The 22,415-nt window shown below is 48.6% G+C and overlaps 2 protein-coding genes across 6 annotated transcripts in view; one reads left to right on the top strand and one right to left on the bottom strand.

Moving 5' to 3' along the window:
* Positions 1 to 22,415, top strand: part of CACNA2D4 (calcium voltage-gated channel auxiliary subunit alpha2delta 4) — a 116,770-nt gene that overhangs the window by 68,662 nt on the left and 25,693 nt on the right. The gene's annotated exons all lie outside the window — the stretch shown is intronic.
* LRTM2 (leucine rich repeats and transmembrane domains 2) lies at positions 851 to 21,368 on the bottom strand. Of its 5 annotated transcripts, none has more exons than XM_079303767.1 (5): positions 10,332 to 10,487; positions 9,368 to 9,519; positions 8,686 to 8,847; positions 4,344 to 4,934; positions 851 to 2,941 (listed from the first exon to the last, which is right to left on the bottom strand). In XM_079303767.1, the coding sequence occupies exons 3-5, from the start codon at positions 8,750 to 8,752 to the stop codon at positions 2,487 to 2,489; spliced, it is 1,113 nt and encodes a 370-aa protein (XP_079159893.1). In that variant the 5' UTR covers positions 8,753 to 8,847; positions 9,368 to 9,519; positions 10,332 to 10,487; the 3' UTR covers positions 851 to 2,486. The 5 variants fall into 5 exon arrangements, with proteins under 5 accessions (XP_079159893.1, XP_079159894.1, XP_079159896.1 ...); XM_079303768.1 differs by having other exon boundaries at positions 9,368 to 9,504; positions 10,332 to 10,476; XM_079303770.1 differs by lacking the exons at positions 9,368 to 9,519; positions 10,332 to 10,487 and adding an exon at positions 20,813 to 21,368.

Here is a 22,415-nt window from a genome sequence, read left to right as displayed (position 1 = left end):
GCATACAGAGTCTGCAGTGCACCAGTTCTGCCCTTCAGAGCGGGCTACACTTGGAGCAGATGGAATGGTTGGGGTGGCTGTACAGTGCATGGGGAAGAGTCCTTCCTCCTCACATTTCACCAGCCCCCCTCCTTCTTTTCCTTTTCCCCACAGTGTGCTGGAAGCGGGGGGAAAGTGTGTGCACACACCGGTGGGTGGGCTGACTGCCTCTCCCAGTTTTGCCTTTGTGGCAGCCTGATCTTCTGCTTCCCTGAAGAACATCCTTCTCTGCCCCACGCATCCCTGTGTTGAAGGGAAGTCATGCTAAAACAGTCCAGAGTCCTGCCTCCCTGGCTCTGGTGATCCTGGGTAGACCAGGAGGCGTTCTGCCGCTCCAGGCTTTGTTTAATGATGTCGTGAGCCCAGGGGTCAGTACAACAACCTGTCTGGGAGCAGAAGGAGTGAGGAGCCAACATGAATTGCTTGCACAGGGATCCAGTCACAGCGAGCAGGAGGGCTGTGAGATGTCCGACAGCACTGGGATTCAGATGGAGCAGGTGGAAGGGGTGATGTGCCCTGGCAGGGGCCACCTGCAGAGCATGCAGGGCTCTGAACACAGGTTCCTTGTGAAATACCCTGCAAAGCTGGGCTGGCTGCCAGCTTGTTTCCTGATGGCAGGGATCACACCATCCACAGGCACTGTGGATGCACGACCTCCGGTGTCATCTTCCTCGCCCAGGAATACCCACTGTGACGGGTTAGAGCAGGTTACCATGGCAATGTGTGCTCTCCCCTGGAGACAGCATTTTATCCCACTTCCAGTGATACAAAATGAGTCCTTATGATGAGTTCCTTTCATATTTTTCCCCTCTCACTTTTTTTTTTTTTTTTTTTTTTTTTTCTCTGTCAGGTCAGAATGAGCTAAGACTAATAGGAGGCACTGCAGTCTGAGGGCTTTAAAATCCGGTTGGGGGAAGTCACCCTATGTGACAGTGGCAGTGTGCATGGCTGTGTATGTGAGCAGCTGTGGGTGTCACTGGGTACCCCAGTGATGGTGAAGGGTGTGTATGTGGGCTCTGCTGCCTTCCAGACCCTTTCTGGGCTCTCCTACATCTGCCACGCTATGCTCCAGGTTTCCAGCCTTCACCTCAAAACCTTCCAGAACTCTATTCACTCTTTTTGGTCACCCTGACGGCATCACCCTGTTCCACACACTGTGCTGGCCCCTGTGCCAGCCATGGCAGCTCCTGGGTTGTGTGACTTCTTCCCTTGACACCTTCCCCTAGGCTCACACTACTCAGCACAGCTTACACTCTGGTAAGCCACCTCCTCCTCTAGTCTTTCCTGATGACCCACTTCTGATCTGCCAATCAAACATTCCTAAATGGAGGCTTCATATCCTTACCCTCTTCATTTATTAGAGAAGATGTAAAATGGATAAGAACACACCTTTTTTTTCATTCTGTGTACTTATTTCCGCAGACTGGTGCTGTAATCTCAATAACTTTGCCTCTCTCCATCCTCTCCTGCCAGTTACCACTGACTGTGCACTATGGCTGAGATGTTTTTGTTACTCCTTAGTGGCGTGTGCATGTGAAGGTGATGTGCACTACTATGATCAGGGTAAGGTAAAGTGGCTGGATGTATCCATGGCTGCATGCAGAGGGCAGATCAGCATGGGCATGAGTGGTAGCTCTGCATGTGGAGGTGGGTGCCTGGATGCCTAGAAATGGGACTGTCTCTGTGTGTTGGAATCAAAATGAGTCAGTGTGTGTGTGTGTATGTACAGGAGGATGACTCTGTGCCTGTGCACTTGCAGCAGATGACATGTGTGCTCAGCTCAAAGATTTGGGCTTGGCCAGGAGCAAAAAGAGGGACACTGTGCTCCCTGGCAGTGTGTCAGGGTGGTACAGGTATCTTTCCATCTCCGAAAGTGAAAAGGGAATCTCCCACTATCTGTTGCCCTGCATAGGGACCTTGCCTCCCTTCTGATGTAATCTTGGCAGCACTGATTTGTAGGGTAGGCAGCAACTTAGTGTCACACGACAGCAGTGACCTAAGGGTGAGGCGTGGACACTTCTGGCATCCTGCTCCCCACATAAGGTTTCATAGAGCTGCTCTCTGTTTGCAGAGGACTCTTGACAGGATGCAGGATGACTCAGGACCAAAGCTGAGAGGATGACACAGGTTCCCAGAAGGTGCCAGCTGCCTTTGCAGCAGGCATGTGAGGGAAGCTCTGTGCAAGGGCATGAGGTACAGCAAGCACTCGAGGTCTGACTCTACTTTATTTGTCTGGGAGGGCCCAAGGATGAAAGGGCACAGAATGGACCTGGGGCAGAGGAAAAGAAATTGAGCCAGGTGCCCTGACTCCCAGAAGCATGTTGTACTACTTGGGTGAGTGGAGCAATAGCACAGTCTGTCTGGGAAGATGTATTTTGGGAGGACCCCATGCTTGACTGCTCTCAGGTACCTTTTTTCATCGCTGTCCCTTCCTTCCTAGAACAGTTTCACGCCACAGAAGAGATTTGTTTTTGTTCTTCGTGTTCTCCTTCTGTGTCACCCATGAGCGGCTGCCTCTTCTTCAGCTCCCGGTGGTACTTGGCCATGAGGGAGGCGTAGATGCAGCCATAGGCAGCTGCCACCACCATCATGATGCAAACGATGCCACAAACCACACCTGCAATGATCACAGTGCCAATCGCCCGGCGCACGCTCACGGGCCTGTACCGCTGCTTCTGAGGGCATCCCACGCTGGGCTCCACTTCTGTTTCTGGGCCTGATTTAGATTTGGAAGGAGCAGGGCTTCCTTTGGTGCAAGGAGGGCCAGTATTTTCCAGCACTGTAGAGCTGTTCTCATCATCCAGCTGGGAGCAATAGTTGAACATCTCCATGGGCACCATTCTCATGTCCTTTCCTTTCAGCTCCTTGGGCAAGGTGCAGGCCAGCTGGTCGATTTTCCCACCTGTCCAACAGAGATAACAGGAGTCAGTCACAGCTCCATCCCCATATAGAGACAGCAGGGCTAGATCCTCGGCTGGGGTGAGTTCATGGACATCTATTCACACCTGCTAAAGTATTTTCCCTGCAGAAGCTTCAACCATGTCAGCTGGCCAGTATGCCTCTGCTTAGGTTGGGTTTGACACTAGAGCTCCTGGTGCATGATATCTGCATAGGCCAAGACAAGAAAGCCCTCTGAAACCATTTAAGTCAGCCTCATACTGTTTAGTGAGTTATGTAAGTCTCAATAGAAGCACTTTAGAAAAGGAGAAATTAAAGCTAAAAGATAGGACCAGGCTGTATCTTCTCAAAAAACAACAGATACATATCCCATCTTCTGACAACTAATCCATCTCTGTGAAAATAGTGACAGATGTTGAAACAAATGCTTGAGTGAGTTTGAGCAATCTCCTTGGAAGGAGAGGAAAAAAAGCCAAGTTATGTCTGCATCCTTTCCACTGATTTTGTGATACGGTAGTCAAGAAAAAAAACAAATTATAAAAAAAAATAGTGGAAGCTGGCACTCGTATGCTTGTTTGATTCTGCTCACACAAATGCCTATTTCAGACTGCAGTGTAGCCATAGGCAGAGATAATCTCCCTGCAGCATGGTGTGATCAGCAGGGATGTGACAGCTGACTGTTGCTAGCTGCATGAACCTACTCACTGCTTCCAGAAACAGAAGGTCAGGCCTTCAGTCCTCACTCCTGTAAAATGTGCCATCTTTCCTTGAGTTGCAGCTCCTGAAAGCATGTCATCCCATCAGCATTCCTGATAAGTGACATGTACCTTTCTAGTCTTCTGTGTTTCAAGGGAAATCTGGAAATACAAACTTGTTAAAAACTGCTAGGTTTGAAATTATGATTTTATAGCCAGTCTGACTTGGGGCCTGAATTGTTAATTTAAGCTGTAGGCTGGGTTCTCCAATATGAGTTGCAGTGTTTTTCCTAAGTGTCACTGTTTCCTAAGGTTCTTTTTTTGGCACAAAACCTGGTGCATTACAGCCAAACCTGACTTCTAATTCTCTCAGCTTAAGAAAGAGAATGGGATGGTTATTTCCAAGTGTGAAAAGCATTTCTTCTCTTTAGGCAGAAAGAGTGAGGTGAATTCATATCCTAAAATGTTAATGTTACTTGAAGAAAGCTCTTTCTTCTCTCAAGATTAAAAAAAAGAGGTAATAGTTCCGATTAGAAACCAAATAATTAAATAGGAGATCTAGGTCTGCTCATGCTCTTTGTCTGAGACCTATCCTTCAGGTCAGCCTGACCTGCCAGTTGTATCTGCTTCTGTTTCTCCCCTGCCTGCCTTTGCTTGCCTTTCCTGGAAGAGCAGCACTCCCTCTCTCCCTCCCGCAGCGCCAGCACCTACCTCGGTAGGAGAACCACTCCATCCAGTGCTTGAAGTCCCGGAGGTTGCAGTCGCATTCCCAGGGGTTGTCCCCAACCTGGAGCTGCTGCAGGCTGGTCAGAGGCTCGAAGGTCACCCTGTCCAGGCTCTGCAGGCGGTTGGACCTGAGGGAGAGGGAGCGGAGAGCGGGCAGGTCGTCAAAGATTCCCGAGGGGATCTGGGCCAGGCCGTTGATGGACAGGTCCAGCTGGCGCAGCAGGGCCGTGTGTTGTAGCAGGTCCTTGTCCAGGGCCCGGATGCTGTTGTTCCTCAGCTGGAGCTCTGTGAGGTTCCCCAGGTCACTGAAGATGTTCTGAGGGAGCTGGTCCAAGAAGTTGTTGGATAGATCCAGCCTCTGTAGAGCAGAGAGGTTGGAAAACACTGCTCCGGGCAGGATGCTGAGTTTGTTGTTGAGAAAGAGGAAGGTCCTGGTGTTTGTGGGGATGTCTGAGGGAATGGAGGAGAGGCCCAGGCCACTACAGTCCACTTCCAGGTTGCCACTGTTACACTTGCAGGAGGAGGGACAAGTAAAGAAGGACTCAGCAGCACATAGTGAGAGCCAGCAGCCAAGCACTGGAAGGTGAAAAGCAGGGAAGAAAAAGGGCATGGATTAGATCAGTGCTTTCCCATCCTCAGCCACCACAACTACAACACAGCCCTCACAGCTGGGCTCTTCACTGCAATGACCTGCAGTGTAGTGGGTTTCCTCACACCTACATTCCTTTACTGCTGGCCTGCGTTCTGACAGCATGACTTTGGTCTTAGCCTGTTTTTTTTTATGAACAAGCAAGTAAATATCTTTCCAGTTTCACAATGAAGTAGGAACAGTGCATCCCAGTGGACTTTGCCAACAGATGCTGAAGCACTGGTACCTGTCAGAGGACAATGGAGCAGAGAGTGGTGGGAGGTGTCACCTCTGACAAAGAACAGCTCTTTCTAAACAGTCAGGGTAGAGAGGAGAGGGACCAGGTATATTTAAGAAGTTCCAATTTTTCAGAAACAGATACGTTACTAAAAAGCTTATAAGAAAAATGAAAATAAAACAATCTACATTTCAGATGTGCTTCTGCAGTTTGAATCCTAATATTTGTGATAGATAAGACTCAGATCTAAGACTCTAAATCAGGGTGTTGTTTCCTTACCATGTTCACAGTGTGTCATATGGGCCTTGTATCCACCTTTTAATGAATTATGTTACATTACAAAGGGATGACCAAGACAACTGCTAAAAAGTAACAAGGAGTCCCTAAATCACTGAACACCTGCTACTTCTCATTGCTCTGTGAATCCCATAGCAAGAGCCCCAAAAGTGTCTTGTGAATGGCCAGTGACCACCCCCATCTAGAGGTGGTAACTGGGTACAGATCCAGCAATTGTTCTTATTGAGAACTTTGAACACATCCTGGACTACAGTCCTATGCAAATCATGGGGCAAACCCTGAATCATGGTTATCAACTGAGCAGACAACAGACATGTAAAGAACAGTTTAAACCTCATGTGACCAAAATTGCCCACAACAATGGCACGAGAAAAAGAAATGTACATTGGTAACTGCAAAAAGCAGTGTCAGGAAAAGGGTTATCACACACAGACCCTTTCTACCAAAGCTGTCTCAAAGTTAAGGATGGACAAACCACAAATCAGCATTTTTTAGAGCTGCTCTGGATTGCAGACATGGGTCCAGATCCTGCCAGTGGCACCAGGGCACTAGTTACCAACCCTCCCTGGGAGCCAGTGGCTTTTCAAACTCTCATTTTTGTGACAAAGAAGCATTATCAACAAGAAAGCAAGCTTTGTGCTTCTTCTCATTAGAGGAGTGGGAGTTATGTTTAAGCAGACTATGTAAAACATTTGCATCCTTCATCTTAGTTCCTTTTGTGGAATTGAGATCTCACAATGACTTCCACTATTCTTCAATGTGGGAAGCAAATTCAGCTCCCTCGCAGTTTTTAAGGTGACAAGTTTGAGCATTTGAACTAAAACTGAAGCAGGTTTGTCTGTACATCATGCCTGTCCTCTCCTTTTCTCACTTTTCTTCAGAGAAGGCAGTCACTTGGGTTGGTACAGTCTTTTTAGGGGTGAATGGTAGCTAGAGGGGATGCATTTATTGTCTTGCCTTCCTGAACTGGCAGTCAGGTTACTCTGTCCTGCTTTTCTTCAAGGAACCAACAAACAGGAATTTTACTTCTTAATCCTAAAGGAATAGCTGTGTTCTTCCTTTCTTCCCTTGTGCCACTCTCTAGGGTTTAAGCTGACCCACAGCCCATTTTTAATAACAACTTTGTTTCAGTCAGCATTGTGCCTTCTTACTCCAACCCTGTCATCCTGCACGGGGCAGGTTTTGTGTTCCCAGTGATCCTTGTGAGAATTGGCAGATTTTCCTAAGCTATGACTTTATTAAGGACCAAGGGATAAATGTTCAGAGATAACACATCAGTTCTCACTTATTTCATCTGTCTTTTGCAATTCTTCAATATTTTTTATTATCCTACAGTTGAGATATCAGGTGTACATGAGCCCAGACCATGCCAATAAATATGCTCTTTTAAGGAGAATTATGGATCCTTATGGTGAAATGAAAGACAGATCTTTACTCAGAGCACCTCTGTGCTTTCTTGTCATGCAGAGGCTGGGGCCCACAGCAGACATTGCCATGAAAGCAGATCATAGCCTGTGGACTACTACTGACTAGCTGGCTGATGTTTAATTCTGTTCAGAATAAATCACACTTTTGTTGTAGGGAGAGAATTAAAAGAATAGGAGCTAGACTGGGGAAGGGAAAGAGCCATGAGTCATTCAAGTGACCCTCATCTTTCCTGGATGCTTAACAAAAGCCCAGTATTAATAATAGATTGGCAGCTGTGATGATGAGATAACAGCTGCTTTGTGCACCAAGAAAGGCAAGAGCAGCCCATGTGTAATGCTATCCAGGTGGCATTCTGCTCAGGGCTTATCTCTCAGAATGCCTGGCTGGGTGGCTGTGGGGTTCCACCAGTGTGTGTGCTGGCAGTGGCTGGCAGGAACAAAGTCTCAGGCAGCTGGCTGTGGTTATGTTCAGGAAATGGATTTATGCCAAGCTTCTGCAACCATGTAGGATATGCCAAAAATGTCTTGTTGTTACCCATATATTGCTGTATGCTTTTGGAAATATTTTACTGAAATCATACAGAAAAGAGATTTTGTTTTCATTTCCCTGCAAGAAGTGCATCCATGAGGATGTGAGCTGAGGCCAGGGAATTCATTGCGTTGGTTGAGATGCAGCTCTACAGGAAAGAGAGGCAGGGAAGCAATAGACAGAACCTGAAACTGTCTTCCAGCCCTACAGAATGATGGATAACAAGTGTTTTTGTGTTTGGGGAAGATCAAGTTACTTTCTGGGGTGTCTGGTGGCTCTAGTAGGTGGCAGAAAGCTGATCCAGGTATATCAGATTAAGCCAAGACTCAGTAGCACTCATTATAAATAATTTACACCGTCTAGTCTGTGAGGATGGATTACAATGTTTGTTTTCTGGAGAAGTAAAAAATTCCCTCGGCTTCTTACAGCTGCAGCTCAAAATATGACCAGGATGACTGGAACAAGGGAAAGCACAGACCTACTTGGTGCCTGAGCATGCAGTAGTGAGGAACACTCTCCAAATGTCCCCTTCACTCTGCTGTGGTCCCCAGATGCTTCTCTGAGATGCAGATAAATTCCCAGAAGCCCCACATGACCCTAGCAGTGCCTGCTCTGCACTCAGGGGTACTGCAGCAACTGCCCCAGCCCACTGGGAATATGCACAGGCTGAACATTGACAATTTAATTTGAAAGAGAGCTTCTTTAATTTGAAAGAGAGCTTCTTTATTTACTCCTTGATTTTCACTACATGTGGCAGTGCCCAGTAGGAGAATTCTGCCTTCACATCCTGCATCTTCTTTAAAAATCTGTTATGACTTTTGCTGTGAAGAGCTGGGAGCCTTGCTCAGCAGCCTGTGTATAAATCCCAAGCACAGAGAGGAGTCTGCAGCTCACTGGATTCTGATTTGAGAAATGTTCGGGGTGGATCTTTGTGCGATGGTGTCTGTCATGCTGTTTCTCACCTGCCAGGCCCACTGGAATTCAGAAGCAATCATCACTCGCTGTCCCACTTTAAGCCCATCTTCAGCTTTAGAATATCACTCTCCCTCCCAGCTAGCCTGGCCTCTAAAGGAATCAGGAATTAGTTCAAACATCTCCATTCTTAGCTGTCCCTCTCCCCTGTTCTTAACCCTGATGTGACCTATTTTCTTCCCACTCCCTTGACAAACAGGAATATTGTAGTTGGTACCTGAGTAGGCATTACTTACGACAAGCCTCTTGCCACCTCATGAGGAACCTGCTCCTCCACCGGTGGCCAGCACTTGTAGGCAGCATCGTGGTCTTCTCCAGCGTGTCCTCACATCCAACTGCCAGCCTGGCACACGGCCCCAAAGGGAGAAGGAGTGACCTTGTAGCTTGCCTGCCAGGTCCTGGAGAGGGAAAGCAGAGCAGAGCAAATGAGATTCACTAACCTGGGTGCATCACACAGGGCTGAGCTCAGTGCTGTCCTTTGCCTTTCCCAATTACTGTTTTGCCTTAGAGGCATCAGTTCTGTTTTGGAGGAGAAATGGAGGATATTTCAGTGTTGAAGGCACAACATTAATTCATTTTGGACCTCACGGTGCAGAAGTAAAACCTGATTCACCTAAGTGCCAGAGAGAAGTTTGTGCTTGAATAGCCTGCTATGGTAGCTACATTAGCCTCATGCTCAAGGTTAAGCTGATGAATTGCTAAGGTGACCCTGCCAGGGCAGCAGACTCTGGCTCATTCCTGTCGCCTCCACGCAGGCTGGTGCCACCTGTGCATCCTCTGCCTGACGCACGGCTCAGGCTCGCTCTGATCTGGGCACCGGCCGCTGCCGAGCTCCTTCTCTCCCCTCTCCTCCTCCCCCCGCAGCTCCACCACACCCCTCTCCCCCTCCTTCCCCCCCACCCATGCCGTATTCCCTACCAGCACTTCCTGTCTGTTTTAAGGTAAAATGGATGTGGTGGCTAGAGCAGCACAGCTTCAGCTTGGGGATTTCCCACTGCAGCAGCTGCAGGAGCTGAAGAGCGAGTGAGCCTCGGAGGAGAAGGAGAAGGAAGGACCTGAGGCGAGGGAGACTGAGTGGGAGTGTTGAAAAGAGAGGAATTGCATCTTAATTAGTAGAAGGAAAAATCCTCAGTCTAATTAGAAACCCAAAGACCATAAACTCTCCCCTGACAATAAGTGACTGACAACAGGTTTCAACTTGCCTCTCACTTCCCTTTTGGATACGAGGAGGCAGGAAAAATGAAAACACCACAAACCCTTCTGTCCCCCTGCGTACTCTCTGACGTGCCACCCACAGTCACAGCAGCAGTCAGATGGACACATTTCAACCAGAGTACAGAAATAAGCCATTCTCCATTCCCTCTGAGGGGCTCTGACAACATCCACAGCAGATCTTTTAGCTGGGTGCTGCACCGCCACCAGGACACTCTCCCCGCACACGTGCCAGGTGCCTACCCTCCCCCAGGCTCCCAGACTGATTTATTTTACATGGGAATGTAAACCGCCAGGAAACATTAAAATTAGCATCTTGATGAAAATTATGTGCGGGTTCAGTACTTAGACTAGCACATTTGGAAGGCTATTTAGATAATTTGCCTAAATGCCAATGCACCAAATACCTCTTGTGGTACAGAAACCAATTCAGCCCTCATCCGCTGCAGCCCCCCACTCCCCAAACTGAGCTGGAGCCCTTTCCCTGCAGTCCCCACTGAAGGAGAAGCTGCAACAAATAGCTGTCCCCATTTGGTGCTTGCGCTCGACCTGACCGTGGAGACTTTCAGCCTCCCCTATAGAAACGTCTCCATCCTAAAAGCCACCCCTGAAGTCTCCTGTCCCTGCCTGTTCATATGGAAAAGGAGGATGAAAAGCTGCAGGCACTTACCTGGAGGGGTTCTGCCTGCAGCCACTTCCACCCGACTCCCCGGACACTGCCCAATTACAGCCTCTTCCTTCCCTCTCCCTCCTTGACTTTCACTCCCCAGCAGCAGGCTTTCCGTGTGCTCTATTTAACTCCCTACAGCACTGGAATAAACGGCAGAGTTAAGCTGACAGCCACAGAGCCTTATCTGCCTGCTGGATAGCGCCAGTCGATCAGCTCCAAATCCTGTTGCCAAATGATCACGTCCTTGCTCTCAGCATCAGGGGCAGCCGCCTGCCATGCTCTGCCTTTCCCTCTTCCCCACCTTCACTCCATCTAACTTTGTCAGGGTTATAGATAGCTCTGTTCCTTGTGCTCTTGCCTTTTGGCTCTGTTTTGTAACACCCCATCTGTATCAGCTGGCTTGGTTCCAATTAGGGGGGCTAAGCAATTAAAAAAAAAAAAAAAAAAAAAAAAAAAAAGCCAAAACCCACTTTCTTGGGTGCTGTTTCCCCCTGTGATGTGCCCTCAGCCCAGGCCCCTGCTCAGGCCATGGACTGGTGTCTCTCCCACCGTGCTCTGTACAATTTATCCACACTATCCCCAGGCAGTGATGGGGGCTGAGGGCAGGGCTGGCACACCCAAGCATGAGGATGGGGACAGGGTCAGGGTTTCCACCCCCAGCTCCTTCTGCTCTGGCAGGGGAAGTCCAGCTCTTGCACTCATTTCTGGTACTTCACAGGCACCTCTTTCCCTCAGGCAGCACCAAGGCTCAAGCAGAGAGTGTAGGGTGGGAGGAGCAGCCATGTATAAATAAGCCTTTTCCCTATGTTTAGAATTTATTACAGTGCATAGTGATTAACACCTGTTCAGGCTTTAATGCTGTCTTCTGCACTGCAACATGTACTGAGATGGAGGGGCCTTGATAAACCCAAGATTATTTTAAAGCATGTCACATATATGCCACACTCCCCACTCCATAGATAGCAGCCACCCTGTGTGCACTCATACACGTGTTTCCAAGACTTAAAAGCAGCTACCTTCATGTACAAATGCACAGAGTCACCAGCCTAGCTTACATTTTCAAATGTGTGCTCAGAGTTGGGTTTGCACATGTGCTGGAGACTCTTCTGTAACCCATATTTATTTACCTCCATGTCTCCCACAAAACTGCCTGCTTCTCCAAGCATACCATATGCCCAGGTGGCATAGCAGTAGATTTGGAATGTGTAGAGGTTCTTGGCTGCTGAAAGGTGAGGGTCAATGATTTATACCTTGGAGGAATATGTTCATGGAGAAATTTTAATTCCAAAGTTCCAGAAAAAAAAAAACAAAACAGTTTCTCCTACGCATCTGCCCATAAGAACATTATACCCTTAGTGATTAATATTCCATAGTCAGGAGAGAGCAAGGAGGCAGAGAGGATTTTTAAGAGTTTATTTTTTAAAAGTTTCCTCTGACTTGTCTTGACTTCTGACTTAATTAGCAGTTTTCTTGTGGCCCGAGAGATGCCTTCTGCTCTGCAGAGTGCAGGCCAACTGCACTCACTGCCAGTGCAGCCCTGGGAACGTGTAATCTTGGGGCAAATAGCACCTGCCCACACCTTCAGCCTCTCCAGAGCAGCACCACATGTGTCTGGCTGCTTTCAGCCTGACAGCCAGGGATTTTTCCAGCAGCAAGCACTCTGCCAGACCTAGGAGAACTCCCTGGATTTGAGGGCTGAGGCTGGTCAGCAGTGCTGGAGCTCTGAATGCTCTGAAGTCCCCCACGGGCTCCACAAACCAGGCATTAGTCTTTCTCATGGACTTTCTAGATGGCTCCTTCTCCCTAGAGCAACATGTCAGCTGAATGCCCTGTGATGATCCATGGGGCACAGTGGCCAGAGGTTTCTTCCATGTGCCTGGAGTTGAATGTCTTTCCACATTCTGGAGAAAACAGGGTTGCCTATGGGGCTGGTGATGGCCTTTTCCTATTACTGTTTCAAATAGGACAGTAAAAGACAGCTTTTTCCATTTCAGCTCAAAGCAACAAAATGAAATCATCTGTTTCTGGCCCATGGGCTCCAGTGGCCAAAAATACATCGAGCTGAAGTGCCACTTGGACATTTGGCCTGCTGTCAGACTCTAGAGGACTCTCTAATGAGGATTCCCCTAATTAGATTGAACAGCGAACCTTACTGCTGGGGGCAGGGGAGCGAAAGAAGGAGGGGATGCAGAGGGGATTGTAATGACTCTGCAGCACTTGCCAGGGCCTAAAGACTATGGCAGGCACTATTCCTTTCTTGTGCCTGCTCCTCTGTGCTCAGACACCAGTAATGTTTGTAGTATCACTCCAGAGCCATAGCTTTTGTGGGGAGGGACCCAAGGAACATGCTAGGAGAGCGGGGAGGGTTTCAGTTTACTGTGTCCACATGCTGGCTTAGAAACTCTTCCCAATTCTGTGTCACCTTCTATCCAAGTCTTGCCATGTGCTCTATGAATGGCTCTTACCATGGGTGTCAAGTGGTGTTATCTTGTGTTTAATGACCTCCAGAAGTAAGGCTGAGGTAAAAGCCAGTAGTGTTTCTACTCTGGGTAGGTGGATAAATCTATTCCATTATCCAGACAACAGCACTGAGGCTCGAGACACAGGTGACTGTGTCACTAGGATGAGACACTGTCAGAAGCAGAGCCCAGCAACCTCTGATTATCTCTCCAAGTCCCTTGCACTAACCCTTGGATCATGGCTGAGGGATCAGACTCTGTTAACAGCCTGGCTTATGAGCACTGGCAGGGCATGTGGGTGACCTATATTACAGAAGGGTAGGTAGCAGAGACTGCAACAGATGCCAGCAATAAATTATCAGAAAGTATGCACAGGCTTCCATCCCTCCCCCACACTCTCCTTGATGGCAAAGTCCCTTTCCCCTTTCCAATGTTGAATTGCTTTAGCCTTTATCAGAAAAGCAGCAGCATGAGGGAGGGCATGGAGGACGCTTTAAGGAGATTATCTTCTTTCCTTCCCTTTTCTTTTTGCTTTTAGGATTCATGTTTTATTGCTATCACCCCATAATGGAGGGGGACATTGTACCCCAACATTTAGTGACTAAAGCATGTTGTTCTGTTGCATGTCCCTTTGTCTGCCTTTGATGGGGTAAGTGGCAGCAGAGACAGATAATCTGTGTGGCCTGACTATCACAGCACAAGTGGCTTTAGAAGGAATGGAGACCTCCCCCGTTCTTTGTCCCCCAACAGACCTGTTAGTTGTGCAAATTATCGATCCCAAGAGGTCACATTGTCTCAGTGGCAGCCCCTCATTTGTCATCTCTTTGGAATGCAAAAGCACTCAGAGGTAGCAGAGAATCTCAGCAGTGCTGTAGAAGCATCCAGTGCTGTCACTGCCCCAGTGAGCTTCCAAGCTAAAGAGCTGGGGGCTTCATTAGCAGCACTTGCTGATGTATTAACACATGTGTTCAAGATTCATTAGTGTTGTGCTGTCACAATCAATGGAAAGCACATTTTAAATTCTTATGAGAAACCCAGCTGCAGAAGAAATAGTGCCCTCTGACTTGCAGTGATCAGTCACAGCTAAGGAAAACACCTCATACAGAAAGCTGTAATGCAAGTAGAAAAAGTGTAAAACCCACTTGGTCTTGTAAGGGACTCTGCCACATTCCTGGTCTGGTGTGAATAAAAACTTCATCCTTTTATCTGTGATATGAAAAGGTCAAAAAGCTTCTGATTTTTGGATTGGCAATGTAGGTACCTCCAAAATGCAAATGTGTTGATGGTAAAAAATATTTGCTCCCTAGGACCCTCCAAGAAAGAACAACTTTATCCCCATTTTATCAAGGGTTAAACTATGGTGCAGGTAAAACTGGCTGCTGATATTGGTTGGCTGAAATTTCAGTGGCCTTGCTTTCGATATTTCATCATTAGTCCACATTGATTCCTCACTCACTCAGGATTTTCAAAGCTGTCAAGTGCAGCATTTGCACTTGGGCTTGTAAATGCTCTCCTGTCTTGCAAAGTTACACAGAATAAAGGATTTTTGGCCAGGTTTTCACAGTTTCCTGACAGGCTTGTGGCAAAAACAGGAGAGAAGCTGGTTTTCTTGATTTTTCATTCCATACCTTAAGCAGAAAACATTATTTGCATCCCAAGCCACCCTGACCAATGTACAGTAATGAGACTGGGAAATTCTGGAGGAGCTGGAAATACCAAGGGCATAAAGCCTCAGCAAATCCTCTGAGAAATGCAGAGCATCAGAAAGGGAGACAGGGAGGGTAGCACTGCTGGGAAAGACCCAGATTGCTGTGGAGATGTGGAATTCCTTGGGAAGCTGTGGAAGCAGGTGGAGGGAGTGGGGTATCCAACCAGGAGTGACAGGAAAGTCCCAGCAGAGTGAGAGTGCAGCATATGGAAGAGGCCCAGAGCAGCAGCAGGAGGAGAGCTGAGGGGGCAGTTGACAGGAAGAAATCCAGCCATGTGTGTGCCAGCATCTTCTCCAAGTATTCCGGAACGCGACAGACCACGTGCGTGTTTCCTCCCTGCAGAACGGAGGCAGCTGAGAAGGGAAGCGGGTGATGGAGTGGGAGAGGGGCTCAGAGGAGGGACACGTGAGCTGACTTCCCAGTTTCCTCCTCTTTTTCTTGCCACAGGGTGATGTTTTTGTTCTTCTCACACTGTTGGCAAAAATTGGTAACCAAGTGAGATGTGGAGGGGGGTTCTACATGGAGGTTGAGATAACATTTTCTGATCCAGCTGGGAACAGTTGGCTGTGGGTGGTGGCTTGTCACCAGCCTTGCCAGTTCTAATCCAGATCCCAGTTTTTTTCATTCTCTCAGCTGTGAAGAGCCTTCCCTACAACTTTAATTTCCTGCAGGGGTTAATCCCATGGTCAGTGGTAGCTCAGGCCCTTAATCCTTTTGCTCAGTCCCTTGACAGAAGAACTGCAGCCATTCCTGCCATGGCAGGTCTGAGAGAGGCACCCTTTTGTTCCCAGTTTCTCCTCTACACCCCACGAGCATCCTCCAGCTCACTGGCATTTAAAATGCTGCTCCCCCCTTCCTGGCAAGCCTACCCCGGGGGTGTGGGTGGCTTTTTGTACAACCAGGAAAAGGTTACAGGCAGAGAAGACAGCTTGCTGGGAGAATCCTGGTGCTCTGGTCCTCATTCCCATCACTACTGTGCTCACAGGTATTCTCTGCACTTCTTGGCTGGATGGTACTTTGAATCCCAAAGTATTCTCTTTCTTGTTTTTATTTGAGTGATGTTCAAGAAGAAAGGTGTGTATGGGCTCACATTTGTGAAGGATTCTCTGAGGGGTCAAAAATTTTACATGGCCCAGTACCTTCCCTGGGTCTCTTAGAGTCAAAGGATGCAGCAGATTTGTAAGAGGGAAGATGCCAGCGTGTCTGAGATAAGAGATACATTTACATGCACAGAGTTGTAGATGGAGGTGCATCAATTTAGAATCAAGATAGGAAAATGTTAGTTTTTAATCAATATAAGCTGTGTCCCTGGAGCTCTAGGCCAGATGTCTATTGAACAGCATGACCAGACTGCCAAATCAAGGGGCTTCCAGATCAATACCAAGAGACCTCTGTTTACATCTTATGGGGGTCAAGACACTTCAGCCACAAGCCTTTCTCTTTGTGGTTTCTCATGCCAAAAAAGAGGCAAGCTTTTGCAAGCCTGAGTGATCCCTTCCACACAAAATGCCCCACACTTGCTTTTTTCCCATCATTCATTTCTGCATTAGCCCAAAAACTGGTTTTGCTTTTTTTGTTGCCTGCATTTTGAAATACACTGGGCCCTTGAGCTCACTGTCCTTCCTTATGCTTGACTTCTGTTATTCTTTCTTCTGATGGAGAAGTCAGCATGATGAACTTCTGCCACCAAAGCTGCTCCACCTTTTCCTCATTCCCTTTGGTGGCTGTGCTTGCCTGGGTGCCAGGCTCCCAAAATGAGCTGCAAGGGTAGTTGCTTGTCACTTTGGCAGCTGGAGCAGGAGGAGAGAGAAGATGTAGAAAACACTGGGAAAATGAAAGATCTTAACTAAGGTCTCACGAGGCTGTGCCCTGGGCATGTCCAGAGGGACAGGAACCATCCATGCCTGCACAGTGGTGGGGCAGAGCACAAGATGCTGGCAGTAAAAATCCTCTCAGCTCTTATCATAAGGGAATCAGCAATCCAGCATGCACACACTCCTGGCAAACCTCCTGAGGAAAGACTGACTCTCATCATTGCCACACAGTGCATTTGTACTGGACTCTGAAAGAGACCTTTTTCTGCCTTAGTGGGTTGCAGAGATCTGTCTCAATTGGTCACCACTGTAGCACAAGGTTGTTGCTGATGCCTCTAAGAGCCTGGGGCTGTTCTGCTTCCCCATCGCCCCCCATTACCTTCCCAGAGCATCCAAGAGGGGCAACCCTGCAGAGTCCACACAAAGTGCATGGGATCTGGGCTGCTGCCTTCAGCTCAGGGGTGCCTGTGGATCTCTGGGACACATTTGTGCTTTTTACAAGCTGGGAACATTGCCCATAGCTCAACAAGATGTGGTGACAGCTCTCCCAGCCCAGAGCTCCAGCCAGGATCTTTGGATGCATCTGGGTTAGCACATAGATCACAGCCTCATGCTGCAGAGCTTGCTGAGGCTGAGGAAGGTCCGTGAATTTGATGTGACTTCAGTTTTTCTATGGAGTTTGCAGCCACAGAAGAGATACCTCTATAGCAAAGTTAACATCCCATCAAAATCACTAGAAGTGGTGTGGTGAGCAGGGCCCACCTTCAGCCCCTCTGTCCCCACACAGGCACCTCACAGCAGAGTCACAGCAGCACCCCACCCTGCTTTGGGCAGCACTCACACTATGGAGGCTCACCAGGAGGGGAGAGGCAGCCCAAGAGATGAGTGCCAAGCCAAGTTGCCTTTAATATCTCATCTCCAGACTCAGGGTGAGGTCTTGCTTTTTTATCCCTTGTGTGAGAGCATGGTTCGTGGGGAAGGAATCTTCCCAGACTCCTTGAAGTGAGGAGCAGCATGGTAGCAGGGCATGTCTTCCAAGTAACAGCCTTTTCTTGCAGTCAGTCCAGAAGTTCTGATTTGAGTGGCTTTGCTGTAAATTTAAGTTTCAGTCCTTCCTGTGATGGGCGTAGGGCATTGCAGAGCAGAGATAATGGACAGACTCTTATTTTCTCATTCATAAAAATATAATGAGGAAATGGTAATTTTCATTAAAAGAAGAAAAAAACTTGCCATATGATAAAATAGGCTTGCAAAGCCAGTGACTTAAATGTGAGCTTACAGTTGCCCAACCTTCATTCAGGCACTTGCATGGATGCAGCACAGCACTGCCTTTGCTTACCCGACCAAGTACCATTTCTTTTTTTCACTGTCCTATACTCAGTGCAAAGGGTACATGATACTCAAGCTAACAATGAGGATGTTGTAATAAATAAGGCTGTTTTTATATGGTCAGAATCAACCATTAAATCACAGTTTTGGCAGCACACCACAATGTGTACATTCTTAATTTTGCAGGTGCCCAACACTAGACCCTAGGGGCCATTTTGCTGAACTGTTGAGCACTCACAGCTGTTTTTCCAAAATGCTGGCAGCTTAGCCAGCAAACTGGTACAATCTCAATGACTCAATAGCACTGAGAGCCAAGAGGTCTCAGGCTCTGGCCCTGCACCTGCTGCTCCTTCCCCATGTGGTCAAAAGGGGGAGTCTCTTTTCCTTTCAAAAACCAGGAAAACAACCACTCTCTCTTGCCTCATCAGGAGCACAAATCAGCTACAAGGCAACTGTAGCTGCTAACATCTTCAAAACACCACAAGACAATGCATAGTGATGTATTGCCTGCAGGGCTTGCTTGGCAGGCAGTAAACAAATAAAACAGGCACACATTTTGCAGAACCCAAAAAAAAAAAACCAAAAAAGGCCTCCAGCTTCACTCCTTGAGCATCATGTAGACAAGCACCCTGAATGAAGCAGCTCATGAAATTACAGAATGTGACCCTACCAGTCAGAACTGCAACCCAGTTCTGGTGGCAAGTACCAGTACCAGTATTTCCTAACTTTCAACTGCTTGTTTTTGCAATATGAATAATGTATTTCACATAATTCAACCCCTCACGGATGAAGCAATTTGTCCATCCATCTTTTGAGTCTGGAATTGAACTAGTTTATAGAAAAAAATGCACATCTTCTTGCTGTTATCATACCCTCAATCACAGAAAGCTTTTTTGTGAGCCAGCATTTTGGTAAAGCCACAGCAGGAATAAGGTATGTGTGACAAGGTATTTCCCTGCAGCAGGAGGAACATCCCAGAACTCCCACTCCTGCTTCTTTCCACTGAGAGCTGAGCCTGTGTCACGGTGTAGCACGCTGAAGCATTACCCAGCTGGCAGGAGCATCCCAGTATGGTCATCTGAGTTATGGTTTGAGCCACCCAGGACTGGGACAGTTGTCAAACAGTGTAAGCAGCTGCTTGTAACCAAACATGGCAAGTGAAGGAAACTGCCTGCTCTGTCTTTTGACTCAGCAACAGGCAAGAGTCACTGAAGAGCTACCCAGAAATGCCTTCCCACAGGCTTGAGCCTCTCTCCATCCTATTCCAGCCTCTGTTGCTCCTTGAATGCTCCTGTCCAGGTATCCTTGTGCTGCCGCTGACCCTCCCAGCTCTACTGTGACACAGCTCTGCCTTCATCAGGCTTCTGTGGTGCAGAAGAGCCTAGAAAATCCTTTCTGCATCAGGCTTAAAAAAAAAGCCGGAGGAAGGACAGGAAGCTGGAGTAACTTTTAAAGATATCTGAACTGAGATAGCTAGCATGTGACATTCACTTTGCTGGAGGAAAGGGTAAAGCTATGATCTGGTATAAAAATTGCATAAGAAGGCTTTCCCCTTTCTCTTTGCAAACAGCCCCTTTGCTCAGGATTTGCCATAATTCCTCCAAGTGGACAGGATGCACTAACAGAGGCAGCACTGATGTCTGACAGGGAGACAACTCCCGCAAGCCTTTCGCTCATGTGGAATAATTCCTTTGCAAATGTTGTTTGCCCACAGCAGTTAGAGGAAGATCTACCCCCGCCCCCTAATAGACCTGAGTGACAAAGCTCAGAAGAAAAATGGTCTGCAGTTCTGGAAAGGCTCCCTTCTCCTCACTGCTAGAAATGTTCCCTGCTTTGGGACAAGTCGCTGTCTGTGTTTCAGGGTTCCCCTGTCTTTCAAGTGTTTCTTTCTCCTGCAATAGCAGCTACTTCAGTTCTTCCCCAAATAAGATCTTAATTTCTGTCTCCATGCTTGACTGGCAGGTCAGATCTCCGCAGCACAGCAGTGCTGTTTCCTGCCCACTGCCATTCCCATCAGGGCTGTGCTGGATGTGGCACATTCAGGTTACCTGACAGTCCACGTGGTGGGCCTGGAGCCCAGCTTGGTCATGACCTGGTTGGAGCAACAGCTTCAAAATACCCTCTCTCCCCAAACTGGGAGAGCTCCAGTTTAACATGTCTCTCTCAATAAGCAGGAGATGCAGGGACAGTAATAAACTGGTTGGGCAGAGGGAGGAGGAGGAGGCAGAATGCCCTGTGTGGGCTGTGTGTGTGCACGTGTCTGTGCATGCATATGTATGCATACACACAGACACACACACACAGACAGGCTAATGCTTACATATATACACCCCTGTCGATAGTGTGCTTCACCTCTTCTCATTTGGAACCTCATTCTCACCCTTTCATCCCAGTCAGGGCTTGAAAAAGCTGTGAAGCTTCTCTGTGCCGTGTTTCACCCACCCCCCCTCAGTGCTGTGCCTTCCACCCAAAAGTTCAGAAATCACAGGCTCGCCCTGCAGAGATGCTGAAAGCAACTCAGGACTTATTTTTCGCTCTACTTGTGATTTGGCATCCTTCACTTCATACCCTGCAGTCATGTCCATAAACACACACATCCACGCACTTGTACACATACATCCCCCCGATCCTAAAGCTGGACCTGTTTAATTTTGCTCCGTACTTCTCCATTTTAGGTTTTTCTTACTGAGACAGCTGAGTCCAAGATGATAGCCAGCAAAGCCATCACAAGCCAGACAAGTGGCAGTTCTCATGCTGACCCCTCTGAGAGCCCCGAGGAGGGGACAGAAGGCAGGGCTCACCAGGAGCTGCCCGGTCCAGCGTGACCCCAGCCCCGAGTTCTCAGCCTCAAAGCCGCACCTGAGCCGCCTGTGGTTCAAGGAAAGCTGCCGCTGCCATTCTCAGCTGGGAGAACTTGCTCCCGGCTGCCTGCTCTGAAACTGGACTGGAACCAGTGAAAGCAGCAGCCCCTGCAGCAGGTTTGCATGGGGAAATCGCTGCCCATTTGTCAGTCTGGCACAGGGGAGCCTTGAGCGCTGAGCTGCCTGGCACACGGTGCTGCCCTGGCTGCCACCCTCCTCCCCGGGGAAGCCGCTTCTGCAGGGCACCTCCACTCACCTCGCTTAGCCGGGGATGTGGAAGAAACGCTAAAGGGATCTGTCTTTACTTACCTCTCTCAGGCTGGGATGGACCCTCCTGTGAGAATGGCAGCTCTCCCAGCTCTCTCAGCCCGGTACAATCCCAAAGCAAATCCAGCAGAAAGTGCCTCTGTTCGCAGCTGGACTCTCGGCGGACCCTAGCTGGCAGGAGCCCTCCTTAGCCAGCCGCTTGCCTCGCCTGGAGGGTAGCGGAGCCGCACAGCGAGATGACAGCGTGGGAAAGGGGCTGTAATCCTCCGTAAATAATAAACAGGGGGAGAGAGAAAGAAAGAGAGAGGCGGGAGAGGGAGCGACTGTGCGCGGTGAAGTGACAGCTGGGGGTACATCTGCGATGGCAGCAGCACACGCACAGGAACGCGCACAGACAGTGCAGAGGAGTCACCCCGCCAGGCAGGCAGGATCTGCTCACAAACACCCAGAGGAAGGAGCTCGGGAGGTTTTCATTCCTCTCAATGCATCCTGGAGAAAGGGCAGTTGCTGTCAGTGCCTCCGTCTCCCTCATCCCGCCCTTGCTGCCATCCCTCTGCGGGTGCCAGGGGGGCTCGAGGAGGGGTGAGGAGACGCCAGGGCAGGAGGAGCTCCCCACAGCCCCTCAGGAGGTAGATTGGTCAGGCACAGGTTATAAGAGAAGGCACCGAGCGAGCGGATCCTCCCCTCCCTCCATCTCTCCCCTGCTACGGCTGATGACAATAAACTCGGAGAGAAAGGCGTCAGGATGAGAGGGGACGAGCCCATGCTTTTGTATGGGAGCGAGGCGAGCGGCTGCAGCGATGGGGAGACAGCAGGGGACAGAACCCGGGGGGCTTGGGAGAAACGCACCCCCCTCCTCCAGTGCTCCAGAGACGGTGGTGAGGAGGCAGTGCGTCCAACAGGGACACAGCCCACGGTGGGCAGCACACCCCTGCTTCTGTCTGTTTCCTTTGGAATTCAGGGAAAACTTGAGGGGTGCTGTTAGGGGGTAGTTGGGACGAGGGAAATGGGTGAAAGATGCACAGCTCGTTCCCCTGAACTTTGGGTGCAGCAGAGTGTGTGCCATAGGTGTGTGTGTGTCAGGTGCAGTGACATCCATCAGTGACAGGCATTCCCTGCCCTGCCTGACATCGCCTGCTGGTACGGGGATGCAGTAAGCAACCAAATCCAGCCCACTACCTCTGCTGGGATTTCCTCTGTGCTCTCCCATGGGCTTCTGTAGCCTTCCTCCCCAAAATCAGATCCCTATCTTGCCTTCCTCCATCTTGACAAAGACCTCACATTTTTAAGAATTACTCTTTTGTTGATCTATTTAAACTACCTCTTCTATCAGGTCCAGTATTGTGAACAGGCTGATCTGGGCTCTTTGCTCATTTTAATTTGTCTGGAAGTTATCTTTTAGTGAAATTTTTAGAGGACTCAGAATTGCAAGTTACTGATTCAAGAGGGAAAATATTAAGAAATAGGGAATAGAGAATGCAAATGGATGGTACGGGCATGGCTGTTCTGGTACCTTCCATTTGAATCACAGGTTTTATGTAACCATTGGACCAGCTGCCATGAAAACAGGTTGTGAATGGCAAGGTAAATCTTGGTAAGCCCTCTGCAGGATGCAGTCTTGAGGCTTTGTTATGCCTTTTTGTTG

This window comes from Erithacus rubecula, assembly GCF_903797595.1.
Source record: "Erithacus rubecula genome assembly, chromosome: 4".
NCBI classification, from domain to species: Eukaryota; Metazoa; Chordata; class Aves; order Passeriformes; family Muscicapidae; genus Erithacus; species Erithacus rubecula.
Note: the sequence above shows the minus strand (reverse complement) of the source record. Positions and strands in the feature narration are given on the sequence as shown.